The 15,257-nt window shown below is 44.2% G+C and overlaps 1 protein-coding gene across 1 annotated transcript in view; it reads right to left on the minus strand.

The window, feature by feature from the left end:
• The window catches only part of SEC63 (SEC63 homolog, protein translocation regulator), a 130,222-nt gene extending 123,965 nt beyond the window's left edge, over positions 1-6,257 (minus strand). Inside the window, exon 1 of the mRNA XM_067546560.1 lies at positions 6,036-6,257. Coding sequence (XP_067402661.1) covers positions 6,036-6,159 — 124 coding nt within the window. The 5' untranslated portion in view covers positions 6,160-6,257. The remainder of the gene's footprint in view (positions 1-6,035) is intronic.
• Between the last annotated feature and the right edge of the window lie 9,000 nt (positions 6,258-15,257).

The following is a 15,257-nucleotide window of genomic DNA, read 5'->3' on the forward strand; positions in this document are numbered from 1 at the left end:
GCTACTTTCCATTAGGTTGGGAACCTCAGCAACACCTGGTATCACAACGAACAAGTGGTCACACTTTAGAGGTCACACCGAGAAGAATCAATTGTCTTTTTATGCTCCCCTATTGCCAAGCCAGCTGTCTAAACACTACTAAATGCCCCCAAATCCATCATTCTGCAGCATCACAACCAGAAGAAATGGACTATCATGTCCCAGTTCAAACATGGAGCTGGATCACAAAAGAGGTGATCAGGTTTATTTTTGTCATGCATGTAGCAGCATTATGAAAGGTTTAATAAATATTTCATACTCCTAAATAGCTCTATAAATATTGGTTTCACTAGTGATTCAATTCACACTGACCCTTGAGGAAAACGTAACTACATCTCATGGAGGAAAAAATTAATAAAAACAAGTGAGTGCGAATACATCCACATACTAGCAGTTTATGGATGTATCTAAAAATACATTGCAAGGAATTATTTGACAAAGTTGTTTAAGTGTACATTCATTATCCATTTTATGTAAATACATTTATATTGATTTTTTAACTGTAAAAGAAATAAGCAATTCATTCCTCTTCAGTCATTACAGAGCAACTTCAGTTCTTCCACTATGATCAGCAGCAGACATCCCCTATGATTAGGGCCCTACCAAATTCAGTGCCCATTCTGGTCAATTTCATGGCCACTGGATTTGAAAATTAGTCAATTTCATGTTTTTAGATGTTTACATCTGAAATTTCATGGTGTTGTAACCATGGGGGTCCTGACCCAAAAATGAGTTGTGGGAGGGGATTGAAAAGCTGTTGTAGGAGGGGTCACAGGATTGCCACCCTCACTTCGGTGCCACCTTCAGAGCTGGGCTGGGGAGGGACAGGACTTGTTCTTCCCCTGCAGTTCTCACTTCTACATTGCAGCAGCCGCAGAGTTTTCTGCAGGCATGGGAGGTACCCCAAGAACCACTGTGCAGGTGAAGAGTAAGTCCTATCCCTCCCCAGCCCGGCAAGGACTAACAGCTGGAGCCTAGGACATGGTAGGAGCCCCCAGCTATGGCACCCCAGCCCTGCCCCTTCCTCTCCTCTCCAATAGCTAGACTTCATGATGGAAGTCTGATTTCATGGTCCATGACACATTTTTCACAGCTGTGAATTCAGTAGGGCCCTACCTGATTGACAGACTCCCTTTTCTTATGTACTACATTTTCTTCTACTTCAAATCTCTCTTCTGCTTACATTCATCTCCCCACAGGAGAGGGTACAATGTTTCAGGGCACTTGAACTGTTGTCCCATGTATTGTTTTGTCCAAGTTAGCCTTAAAGCTTCAGAGCAGAGACCATATTCTTTCCACATTTTTGTGATGTGCTGTGTATGCTTACAGCAGTCTAACCAAGTTTAAAATTGCATTGAAAGCAGACTGCAATATCATGAACCAGAGTATACAAACATCTGTTAGAGCACAGATAAGCAGTATATATAATCAAGCTGTTTTTCACTTTAATAACTAGGTGAGCGTTGTCAGTCTTACATCACTTCAGTAAGAAACACATCAGCATTGTGGGCCAGCCAATATACTAGCAAACAACTAAGCTTATTCACACCTCTTGCTCTTCATCTCCTTCTTGGATTTTGAAACTTAACCCCTAGCTAACCCTGCAACCAAACTGAGAACGAATCCAATAATATCAATGGACTCTGAGGGATGTTTATCCATCGCTTCCACCCCTCAAATGCTCAGAGGGAAGCTCTTTTGGTTCTATCTTCACTCTCGCCTCTAAAAAGATAGATGGAAAAGTAGATTAAAATTGACTTTCAGTGTAAAAGTAGTTTTCTGGAGTTGCACCATACTCAAATTTGTAGTTACCCCCTTACTCTATAGCTCACTTTTGAGATCATTACTACTACTTGCAGTCATTTATTTACTTGTCCTTTGTTCACAACAATCTTAAAAATAACTTCTACCATAGTTCTATTGCTGGATGCCCAAGAACAGATAACCCAGTATCTCAGGCAAATGCATCTTATTTGTTCATTATAAAAGACAAGTTGAAGACAATGAACTAAAATACAAAACTAAAAAATTTTACCCTTTAAAACAGCCTTGTGAGTGTCACAATGAGCATTGAGGGAGATGGGGGAGAAGCAAGAAGAGTTCCTTTCTTATAGGATCATTCCTTCAAACTAGTTACCTGCATGTTTAGTTATATTTTCTGATAAACTGTCCTATCATTTTAGCTGAGACTACCAGAGATATGAAAGTAATATAAACAGAAATAACTGTTTTCCCTAGTGTTGGTTGTAATTGTACTTCATAAGGCTTCTTCTAAAGTGTCTTGGAAACGTACTTGCTCTTGGTGAGGTCAGAGACAGGAATAGCCTAACCATCACAGTTAATCTATAAAACCATAAAAACTAAAATCTTTAATTAAAGCAAGATTCAACAAACAGGAAACTTGAGATACTGTATTAATTCTGTTCTTGTATATCTACTGGTTCCTGTGCATACCTCAAGGCATAGCAGTAGTGACATTTGATATTGGGGTCAGGATGCATGCTCCTCCTTTAGGTTTATAAATCTATTAAATAAAAGCATCTTAACACTTTATCCTGAGTGTTTAAGAGAGGGACAAGGAATTTTAAGTCACTTTCTCCTTCATGCCAATAATACTGAGTGGCCTTTCAAATATTTTTATACTGCTCTAATTAGAAATTGCAGGAACATTATTTCATAGCAATTTTAAGCACTTGCACTTTAATCATATTATTTTAAACTTCTTTCTAAATGGTTAGGCAGCACAATAATGGTTTGGACCCTATTTAGTTCTACTTTCCCATGCACCTCGACAAAAAGGAATATGGATTTTCATCTCATTCCACAACATTTACTAAAAGACCACAATCTTATTTGTTATGGAAAATATCCCTCTACAGAAGGGACATAGATGCTGATATTGATGTTGAAGTCTAGATGCTTGTAAGGTACTCAGACCGCAGTGGAAATCACTTTTTGCTTTATCTTCTTAAAGCATACTCCTTAGCTCAGCCTTCTACATATGTTACAGAAAACTAAGATGATGATCACTCTGGTTTTAAAAGTAAAAACCTCAGTTAAGCAATCAGCACTTACTTTTCACCATCACATGGTTTTACAATGAAGTCTACATGATAATTTATTCTTAAAATCCAACAAAATTCTAGTTTGCAGATTACATGTAGTTAACACCAATTCAAATTGTGGCATGCAAATGTTCAGACACACAAAGGTGGCTGAGGAATACATTCAGATGAGTGCACTAGAAATGTGGCAGAATCAGTACAGTGAGAGCACTAACTTCAAACACACACAATACCCTTAACAACTGGAAGTACACAATGAAGCAAAAATAACAATTAATTGAAAAATTTGTGGACTGCTATTTGTACAATACTCCAAATGGCTTTTTTCATAGCCACAATTTTTCAAGTTATGGAGAACACAAACTATGATGTGTGTTGGAGTTCACTGCTTACTCACAGTCCCAGTAAGTGACCTGGTAGTATCTACTACACACAGGAATTCTCAATCACATTTGGTCACTACCAAACACCACTCCTCTAGTCTCTCCCCCTCCAAACAATCAGTATGGAGTGCTGTTTTCCTGTTGGAGTGGAGAGGGATCAACTGTGTTTACCAACTGTTTTAACAATGTGCAATCAATTACTCCCAATATATTGATTGATTTATTACAAAACTAAGTGTTGAATGCAGCAGGCTTTCCACACAACAGCAAGACAATGCCAGATAAGGAGAAAGCAGTTAGAAGCAGTGATTGACATTCAACCATGTTTGACAATTTTGTGTAGATCCAGCCTATAGTCCAACTGGTCAGAGCCTGAAAAATTCACACACCAGTGGGAGCTTAATGCATTGATTTCTGAAGAACTGAAGCTTTCATTTTGAAAAAGATTCAGTTCCAAGCCATGGTGGTAATGCAATGTTGTCTGAGTCAGCAGACATTTCTAGTGCCTCTGCTACTGCTTATATAGCCTTATGAAGCAGCAACAGAGTTACATTAATAAGAGTAACAGTATCATTGTTGCCCATAATGTTCTGAAAACTAACTGTGAAACCCACTAACAATCATGTCAGTTTTATGCAACTGCTGTTTGGAAAAAACTAAGAAACTGGAGCTAATCAAACATAAGTAGGACGCAAAAAAACCCACAGCTGAGGCTTGGGGAGGAACACAGTAAAAAGACACATTCTCTCTCTCTCATACCCCATTTGTTGCAACAGTCAAAAAAAAGATAGTGATATGGGTCTGACACCCATTGCAGCAACTTCAAGGCCATAAAGAAGACAAAAGAGAAAGCACATTCTCCCTCCCAGCAGCAAGATATATAGAATGTCTAAATTGTACAATACCTACTAGCCAAAGACAAAAGATGAATCCTTAAAATGGTTCTACAGACAGCATCCTGACAGAAGGCCCAGGCATCCTCCTTAATAACTGAGGCTGGTAGAGGGCCTAGGCTTAACACTAAGAAAGATATTGCTGGCAAATCCTCCTACCTTCATCTCTCTTGTTTACCTCTGGCTAGTGGATTTAGGATAAATGCAAAATGAAGTTGTGACTATAGCACAAATAAGCATACCCATATAAACTTTAAGCTAGCTAGCATGGGTAACAATGGCAATGTAGAGATGGTGGGCTTCAGCACAGGCTAGCAATCAGAGTATATACTAAGGCTCCCTAGAGGGTTTGCATTCTGATTGCTAGTCCCTCCTGAAGTCTGTGCCACCTCATTTACACTACTACTGTTACCCAGGATAGCTAGATCAAAGTTAACACAGGTATACTTGCCTGTACTACAATCACACCTTCACTTTGCAGTATAGACATAACCTTAGGAGTAGAGGCTTATTTGTTCAGCATTCCTTTCATCAGTGAGGCTTTCCTTTAATTGGAAACAAAGAACAAAAGAAATCATTTAAAATATTGTCCAAAATACACACATGGTGTTAAATTATTTCAAAACACTAAAAGGATACAGTGAACTCCCAATTTTCCTGCAACAAGGCAAACACTTATTACACAAGACTAGTAACAGCACCTATTTTTATTACATGAATATCGCTGATTACATCTCATCTACGCAAACTGTACAAAGGGCTAGGGAAATTTAATACTATTTCTCAAGTTTCTCTCAGTCAAATTTCCTTATCTTACAGTAAAGAATACCCTAATTTTGTGCAGATCAGTCAGAATGCAAAATCTTGAACAACTCTCTCATAGTAAGGATGGAGAACAAAAGGGAAATAGCTATAAGAACACAGAATGAAAGCAAGGGGCTCCCAAGAGAAACACACATCTATTAGGCTGTGGAAGAGCAGCCTTCCCAAGGGATGCAGAGGAAGCCCCATCACTTGGGACATTTAAAGGTCACCTGCAAACAGGGAAGAAAACCAACCTGTGCTCGTGCCCTTTTTGGCGCCCCGAGGCGTGAGAGCAGCAGAAGAGGGCTGTCTCCTTGCTGCACTTCGCCTCCCCCCCCTCCCGAGCTTTTTGACGTTACAAAGTCAGGTCACCCGCCCGCAAAGGCTGGCTCCAGGAAAGCAACGACATGAGGATTTCGCAAGCGCGCGGTGCGGTGGCTGCGCGGCTGGCAGCAGGAGTTCGAGGTCCGACGGTTTGAAGCTCCGGAGTCGGCGGCGTCTCGGCATGACAGCCCCGCTGGCTGCGGCCACTACCGACCGCCCGCCCGCCCGGGGGAAGCCTCGGACAAAGGCTCGGCCGCCCCTGGCGCGTCCGTTCGGGGGCACGAGGCGCCGCGAGCTGCCCTCCAACAGGGCAAGGAGGGGGAGGGGGAGCTGCCTCGCTGCAAAGCCCCCAGCGGGGGAGGGTGGGGATGGGGGGAAGGGCTCCACGCTCGCCCAGACTCCCTCACCCCCGGCCCCGGGAAGGGTCCGATCAAGTCCCCCTCCCCCGACTCCTCCCCACAGGAGCCCTCCCCCGCCCCAGCCCGGGCAGAGCGGCCAGGCCCGGCGGGGGGAGGGGGGCGGCTCACCGGCGTGCTGGTCCCGGGGCCACAGGTAGTAGGTGGCGGGGATGACGATGAGCCCCACGAAGCTGGTGAGGAAGTAGAAGAAGGTGTTGCCGCTGTCGTCGTACTGGAACTGCTGGCCCGCCATGGCCGCTCATCCACGCCGCGGGCTCCCGCCCCCCTTCCCGGCGCCGGGGCACGCGGGCACGCACGGTCGGCCGGTCCCGTCCACACACACACACACCCCCACCCCCTGCGAGAACAAGAGCCGCCCAGCACCCCAGCCGCACGCAGCGAGACGTGTCACTGCACGGCCACCGGGACGCGGTGACGTCACGCGCGGCGCCCGGATTCATTGGCTCGGCCGTGACTCTACGACAAGGGGGAGGGAGCGTGCGCGCACGAGGGAGCGAGCGAGCGAGCGCGCCGCGGAACGTTACGTACGACGTCTCGGGGCCGGGGTTGGGGGGCTGTTGAAGAGAGGGGAGAAAGGGTGTGTGGCGCGCGCAGTCCGGGTGGGGGGAGGGTCGTCGGTGGCTGGGTCCCTCGCTAAGCCCGGGCTCGCGCGCGCGAGGGGAAGGGGCCGCGGCGTGTCTGTAGCCGGCAGGGAGCCGAGGAGGGCGGTGCAGGGCAGGCGGTGCAGGGCTTGTTGCTGATCGGCTGGGCCCAGGCGGCGGGGTCCCGCTATCTCTGTCCTCCAGCTGGGCCCCTCGTGGGGGAGGATCTGGCTGTGGCTGGGCTTGGTGGAAGGCGCTGGTGGCCTGCGTCGGGGCTGAGCCCTCATGCACGGGGCTGAGTGTTTAGCTGGGTCCCGTTTGGCCAGGGTCAGGTGACCGGATGTCCCGACTTTACAGGGACAGTCCCAATATTTGGGGCTTTGTCTTATCTGGGCGCCTGTTACCCGTCCCCATCCCCACTTGCTCTCTGGTCAACATGGGCGAGGGTCGGGGTCCAGGCCACAGCTAGCAGGCGGCGAGGACGCCTGGTGTGGAGTCGGGAGATGTTGCCCTGCCGTGGTTGCTCATCTGCGCCCCCCCCCCCTTCTCCCTGGCATGGATTGTGTTGTGTTGGGGGGAGGGGGCATGTTTCTCATGATTTCTAGAATCCAACTCACAAACTTTTCCCCTTGTTAAAAATGTGTCTCCGCTCCCGTGACACTGAAGCCGGCGAGTGCCCTCAGTCAAAAGTTCACCGTGGCCCTTTGTCTTCTGAGGGAAGTAATGAGGCTGCCAGCTTTAATTATTTCCATAGGACCTGAAGTTAGACTGCTCCTAGAGAAGATGGCAGCTCTCTGCCTCAGGAACTGGAGACTATGGCTATGTCCATACTGCACACTCTGGTGGTGATGTGTAGGGTATGGGTAGCTACACACCACAGTGAAAGGCTCTGGCAGAGAGAAAGCAGTGGTGAAGTGTTCAGCAGCTCCTTACAGCAGGGAAAAGCTCCACTAGCTATTAAAATAGCAGTGTAGATGGGGAGGCACTGCTTGAGTGTATAGAGAGGCATGTAGGGTACATACCATAAGGTTCTGGCACATCTACTTGCCTAAGCAGTGCCTCACCTGGTACCCTGATATTTATACCTGTGCTGTGGGGACATGCAGTGTCTGTACACCACTGTAAGAAGTGTACAATGTAGATATACCATGTGAGGTGCAGGAGGAATGTGGGAAGCCGGTGGATGACTGAGTGGGACAGGAGAATGTAAGAAAGTATCGGATATGGAAGGGGAAAGGGAGAGGTGAGGGGAAATACAGAGGCAGATGAGGAACAGGAGACTGCAGAAGAGCACAGAGGGTAAATGTAAGAAGAGCAGGAGACTGAATGATGCAAAGAGGAGAGATGGGGAAGGGTAAATAGAAGCGCTCTCTGAGCAGCTGGTAAAGACTCACATTTGTATTTGTGCATTTAGCATTGAATTTTTAACCTGAAGTGATTATGCTTAAACTGAGGATGGGAGGCTTTCCTAAAGACTTGAAGTCAGACATAAAATAAAAGGGATGGGGGCTGTCGTACTATTTAAACCAATCTTATGATCATGTGCAGTCTGACTCATTTTTTAAGTCTTTATTGATGACCCTGCTTACAAAAGACCAACTGAGAAGAGTCCACAAGAACAAACTGCTCTACCCAGCTCCTCTAGTAGGGATATGTGTCACTGATTGTAGTGCTGCTGAAGTGCCATAAAAGGCAGCCATTGTGACATCATAGATATCGCTCAGGATTAGCCTGTGTCAAATTTACACGAGCTGTGATGACCTCACAAGTTAGGGATAACAGAAGGAGTAATGTCACAACAAGGGGAGGGTTCATTTCATCTTAGTAGCAGAAAATGAGTGACATCACAATGGAAACTCAGCACAAAGGAGGATCTTGATATAGCATGATAGAGGCTGATGATATCTCAGAATCAAAGGGGTGAAGGGTGTTCTATCATCATGCAATGTCACAGCAGCAGGGAGAGACAGTTGCAAGAAGGAAGAAAGTTTTAGGTCAGTTGCTCCAAGGCTGGGTTCTCACCGTGCAGTTTATTACATTAAAAAACATGATCTCTTTCGGGAGGACCCAATATCTTAACATGGCAGCAGAGATGGCAGTCAAACTGGTTCAGCAAGAGGAGTAACGTATGTAATAAGATTCCAGGAATGTCACTCGGTGTGTTCAAGACTAAAATGTCTCAATCACTGAAGCAATAGAATCAGCTACAAGCATGGTTGAGAGCACTTTTTGTTCAGAATATCACCAGGTTTATTCACCGTTGGGTTTCGTGATCTGTTATAATCCAATTTTTAATTTCTCAGCCATTTTGACTTTGCGAATTACACCTGTGTGTTGTAAGGTATATGTCTATGTCATGGCAAGAGTCCTAGACCATTGTGATCTGAGGTAATTAAACACCATCTTTACTCTGCAGCTAAATTGCATGCACACGTTTCACTGGTTGTACGAGGGAGACTGCACAGATGATGGATTACTTGGCCCAACTGGCACTTGCTCAAATCTCCCAGCACAATCCTCCCTTGGCACAGATCAACACAGCCACCCAAACAACAAAACCAGCATACACAATAGCCCCAACCTCACACAGCTGCTCACCACAGCACACACCCCTCAGTCGCCACCTGCACAAACAACATAATTCTCCCAACACAATCTACACACAAATCAATACAATTAGTGCACACAATAACCCCAAACATCACTCTAAAACCTTAGAATGTCTGTTGTGTCAGTATTAAGTGATGGAAGTAGCTACAAGTATGGTTGAGGGTTCTTTTATTGACAATATCACCAGTTTCAATCATCACTGGGATTCATGGTCTGTTATTGTCCAATTTTAAGTTCTCCGCCATTTTCAGCTTTTTTGCGCGTGACCTTGCATGTGACTATAGTCTTCCAGCTGTTAGTCATGCAATAAGGAACACCTCTACAGAGACATGCAGTGACTAATGGGAGCTGATTTTGCTGGTTCCGGAGTTGGGGGAAGAGGGTACCAGTAGGGGGAAGGAAGCAACAAACTAACAGATACACAATTATCGAGAGATTTAATTACTGTGACACTTCTTGGGGTACCCTGGGCTGTCAGTCACCTTGTTGCCACCTTCTTCTAGGATGAGGGAGTCTTGCCTGTGGCAACTCAGTGTTAGCTCCCTAATATAACCAGCCTGTCAGCCACTCAAGCACTCTCTTCTGAGCTATACAAACCCTGCCAGTTGATAATACATGTGCCCTCGCCTCCAAGTCCCTTCAAAGTGTCCCTCTTTGATATCCAGCCCCTGACCCCTGGATATGTACAGAAATCCCAGATCCTCCATTCCCAAAGGAACAGTGTGTACTCCAGTTTACCTGTTTTCCCCTTAGCCCACAGCTCCTTTGTCACACACAGCACTGAGTTTGATTATAGTTAAACAAAAGGACATTTATTTGAATAGACATTCAAACAGACACAAATGTGAGTGATTGAAACAACTGCTTACATACAAAACTAAATCATAATATGCAAGCTAGAGCCTACAGTATTTAATAGTTACCTTTCCTATCTAATAAAGTAGATTCTCACCCCAAAGTTCAGTCTCTTGCAGAGTTTGCTAGCCCCAAAGGGCCAGGACCCAATCATTCAGGAAGCACCCCCACTCTTTCAAGGTACCTCTCAGTGAATAGATCCAGAGTGTCTTTCTCCAGTTTGTGATATACTGAATCAGTCTTTTGTCTGTATTCACAAACTGGATGATCCCCTCACTGTCATATTGTTCCTTTTCACTGCCAAGTGGTTTCAATGTTTATAGTTTGTCTTTGATGGGTTTTCCATTGACTTTTCTGGGTTGGTGCAAAGGTAAACAACTGAGCAATACATTACATAATCAGCTAGTCAGCTCCCTCCATCTTGAACGGGTCATCACCAAAATACATGATTCCCTAATGACCCACTTTCACTTCAAGACCATTGGGACATAATTTTAAATATAGTTACATTATTACATAAATATTACCTGCACACACATCTCACAATGATTATAAGAATCTATAAGTTATAAGCTTTCAATAGAGGCCTCACATGCTACCCTTTATGGATAAATACCATGGAAGTGGTATATTAGGTGTAGTGAGTTTGCCAGGTCTGAGACAGGAGTGGCTTGTAAAGAACAGTGAACCTTTACCAGTTGGCATCATTGGCCTTTGTGTCACACACACCCAACCCTTTATGCTACTACATTTAACTCCTATGACCTAATGACCACCTTCAACAGCAGGAGTTTTTAGGGGTTGTAAGTGACCAGCAGATGGCAATAAAACATAAAACTTACAGCTTTTAATCACATGCCACTGCTAAATGAGTCAAATAATAGGAAGATGATGGATTTCAAATAATTGGCCGGCTCTAGCAATTTTAGTTTCAAAAACACAGTAATATATCATTGTGTAAACCTACTGTACTGGGTTAATGTGCCTATTATACCTGGGTTAATGTGAGTGCACTGTATAAAAAGGAGGAATTTTAACATTCGTTTTATATTTAGATATGGAGAAGAGAAGAACCAACAGATTTGCATGACATCTTTTTTATTGAAATGGAAATTACTGATAGAATACCTCTTTGTAGGAGCTTCAGAAACACCTGTTACCAGTGATAAACTGCAGCTAATAGAAGGACTAGAGACAGTACAGTATATATAGCAGGGATCTGCCTCAAGCAATCAGTGGCAGAGCAGAATACAGCCTTTGTTCTGCACCTTCATCAGGACTCAGTGCCATCTGTATTATGCAAGCAGCAGTACATAAGAGCCTTTGTCTGACTATTTTAGAAATGTTTCTGTGTGCACGTCTTGTGACATGAGATGATCAATAAAAAAAAGTCTCGGTCATCAAGCATTCCATGGGATTAACTCAAACACATTGGGAAGAAAAAACCTTGTTTAAGGGCAGTGTACTGTACCAGAGGGGGAAGGTCTCTCAGAGCAGTTCCAGTTGGACAGGTGTTCACATCACCAAGAACATCATGTTAATTGACACCATTGCTGGCATTTTTAGCAGAGAAGCCATGGATTAAATGGGAATCAAGACTGAACTAGAGTTGTGTCCTCATTGGCCTGTCTTTCTAGGGTTTGCACAGATGTACCACATTCCTAGCATCACTTATGCCTCCACCAGTACCCTGCAGAGACCCCTGTGCTTTGGCTACAGTTAGAGGTGAAGCCAATTCAGAAAGGGAAGGGGAACTGGAGCTTTCCTTGGCACTGTTCCATGCAGGCTGGTGAAATTTCCATGGGTTCACAGGTGCATTCCGCTTGTCCTGCTGCCAATGGGAGGAGTCGCAAAACAGCACAATGGAAGTGGGGAAACAGAAGTTTCATGACATACTCCCTTATAACCTGTAGAAACTCCTCAATTCAAACGTGTGGTTATACACAACAGGAAGTTAGGGGTGTTCCTAGGTGAGAGATTCTTGACTTTGCCAAAGCAGCTACTCTGTGCAGCATGCTCCCCTCACAACCTGCTAGCAACTAATGTTGCATCTGCAGAGGGGGAGAGTGGACAGCCACAGTATGGGATCCAATAAATATAATGTTCCTGGTCTTGGGTGAGCTATGCTGCCAGGAGGAAGGGAGGGACTAACACACCTAACAATTGTCCCAGAATCTACAGGGTTTAGGGCAGGCTGCTCTGCATACTTTTCTATTTCCAAGTAATTCCTATCCCTACTTCTCAGCACTGCCACAAACCACTGTTCCTGAGGGAAGATAATTCCTCTAAATCTCCAAACTGAAACTCAAGGGGCAAATTCATCCCCAGTATAACTCCATCAAAAAGTCAACTGAGTTACATCAAGAATTAATCTGGTCTGAGTTTGAGCACTTTCCCCCTTCCAGTGGGTTTTTCTGTGGGATGGGAGGATTTAGTCCAGAGTTCCTTTAATTAATATTTTTTTCATTAGCCGAGGCCTGAAGTGCTGGCGGTGTCACGTTCCCCTGAGACTTTATAATGATGTTTCTCTCTCTGCTTTTTTCACCAAGTGAGGTCTATCTCCAGCCTCATCAGACATTGGGACGGGGGGGGGGGGGAGAAGAGGGGGAATTAACTCTCTCTCCCCTTTCCTTTACCTTTCCTTCTCACCCACAAAGAGAGCAGCTTCCTCAGAGAATGAGTTTAATATTCCAGTAAGGACTGTGCACTTGAAGAGTTGGATTTGCTGCAGTGTTTTAAAAAAAGAGTTGGAACAGAACAGTAATATTATAAATAATAACAATGAAAGCGAGAGGCTGCTGCTGCTTCTCTGGAAATTAACAAGTGTTGTGATTAAATCCAGCAACTGGGACTCAAGCGTATTATGAGGATAGGCACAACAAAGATGCAGTAAGTGGATTATCTGAAAAGCCCTCTTTCTCAGTTTCTCTTATTTCTTTAAATTAATAGTTTTAAGCCATCATTTGTAATGTGTCCTAAAAATTATTAAATAGAATAATCTTTAAAATGGACATTAAATTGTAAGTTACTGATAAATACTGGGCATTGAAAGTTCCTCTAACAATATCTGTTTTGATGGTTGACCCCATGAATTGGGGAAGACATAACTGAGTAGTCACTAAGATCCCTATTGGTTAAAATATTTTCCAAGCTGATTGTAAAGCTTAGAACTAAAATGATCTTTGCACAGAGACTCACAAAAAACCCACTTTTTTTTAAAAAAAAGTGTCTTGCCCCCCAATTCATTTTACCTCTGATTTAGTATTAGAAGTATTGGTTACTCCACTGGTGCATCAAACGTGCTCTGGAATCATGATGTTATGGTCCACTTCATAGCACTGATCCAAAACACCACAGCATTACAGCCATTACTTTAGGAGGTTCCTCCCTAACAAGTATTGTTGTTTTATTAAACAAATATTCTCTCATGCATTTTATTTACTTTTCAGTGAGCCCAGTCCTATAGTTTGTAATCAGGCAAAATTTTCAGTGACATCAGTGTCTGAGTGATATCAGTGGGAGTTTTGTCTGAAAAAAGACAGGGAACATTATGTCATTCATAAGAGCTTGTATTAGGTATGTGGTTGTCAGAAGGCATTTAACATATTTTACAGTTATATTACAATTCTCTTATCCTCTATTTTTACTAACAGCACTCAATCTGCTTTATACACAAGGGGGAAAGGCTGTGTCTGGATTTAAAGCTATTGCAGAGTCTGAAGGAGAATTGGGGAACATTTATTAAAAAACTAAATTCAAATATTTATTAAAGTGGACAAAGGGCCTGTAAAAATGGCATCTTTTTGCTCATCAGATTTGCTCCATGCACATAGTCATCTCCGTGACAAGTATTTACTCCAAACCAGCAAAGTTTTAGGAGAGCAGTTTGGATTTTTTTAAAAAACAGAATGACCTTTCAGAGTAGAGCCACATTTTAAATTCATACATCAAGAGAGAAAGCAGCAAGAAGGCTATTCCAGAACTTTAACAGATCTCTTGACTCCTTGTCCCATTCCACAAGTCAGTCCTTCCCCTTTTTATGTCCTCGAGGAGGTCTTCTGCACTGCTCTGCCCACACTAAGTTCTCCCCATTACCTACTACCCTATTTTTTGCTGAAGCTGGTGAGGAGATGGTACCACTCTTTCCCAAAGATCTGACATATACTGGGCCTGCAATTCCATTTCATTTTCACATCTTGCTCCACCAGACCTTTGGACCCCGGAAAGCTTTAGCAAACCTGCATTCACAATTTAGATAATATGAACCCCTCTTTCATAAGCCACTCCATTGTAACGCCAACAAGAGCTCCGAAACTGAATTGATTGACCATGGCAGCAGTTCAGACGGTTACACTCCCAGAGTAGGACCAGAGCAGTAGCAACAGGATTTATCAGTGAGGAGTCAAGATCTTTAGAGACAGACTACAAAAAACAAAGCAGCAATGATTTATAGCCACCTAGTTACAGAGAAACCAGGGTCAGCAGTGAAATGTATACATAGGGTATCAGGAATAGGGCTGATGACCTTTATGTGAGAACATAATATTCTGCTTCGTGAACTAATGGAGCAGCTGCTCTAGTTCAGCCCATAGATGATAAAAACTTGAGCAAATTGTATATATTCCATCCAGTAGGGGGGAGTGGTACACAAACACATGGGGTACATTACAAACCAGCTGACAGCTCCAGCAGACAGTTATTACTATACACTATACTATACACTATATATTACTATAATATGTTTTTTGTGCAGTGGCCCTATTCTGATTCAATCCACTTCAGCAAGCAAAATATAGTCCTGCAATCCTGCAATGTGCAAACCTTTCATTGAACTTAGTGGGAGTTACCAGAGCCAGCCTTAGGAGACATGGTGCTCTGGGCAAACTGTCTTTGGCACCACCAGCAGTGGCCCTATTTGCAGTGGCCCTATTCTGATTCAATCCACTTCAGCGAGCAAAATATAGTCCTGCAATCCTGCTATGTGCAAACCTTTCATTGAACTTAGTGGGAGTTACCAGAGCCAGCCTTAGGAGACATGGTGCTCTGGGCAAACTGTCTTTGGCACCACCAGCAGCCAGTGGAGTGGCAGTGGTGCTGCAGGTGTGATGCTGGCAGGAGAGCAGAGAAGGAACGTGTGAGAGCCCCTGGCTCCTGCCTCACAGCCCCCTTTATCCTGTCCCCTGGCCTCCCAGGTGGGCACAGCCCTTCTGCAACCTCTTGACCATGGTGCTCTGGGCAGACACCTGTGTCAGCCACCCATAAGGCTGGCCCTGGGAATTATGTG

The sequence above is a fragment of the Emydura macquarii genome, unplaced genomic scaffold (genome assembly GCF_026122565.2).
Source record: "Emydura macquarii macquarii isolate MOO-44397 ecotype Brisbane River unplaced genomic scaffold, CSIRO-AGI_Emac_v2 contig_1146, whole genome shotgun sequence".
Taxonomy (NCBI): Eukaryota; Metazoa; Chordata; order Testudines; family Chelidae; genus Emydura; species Emydura macquarii.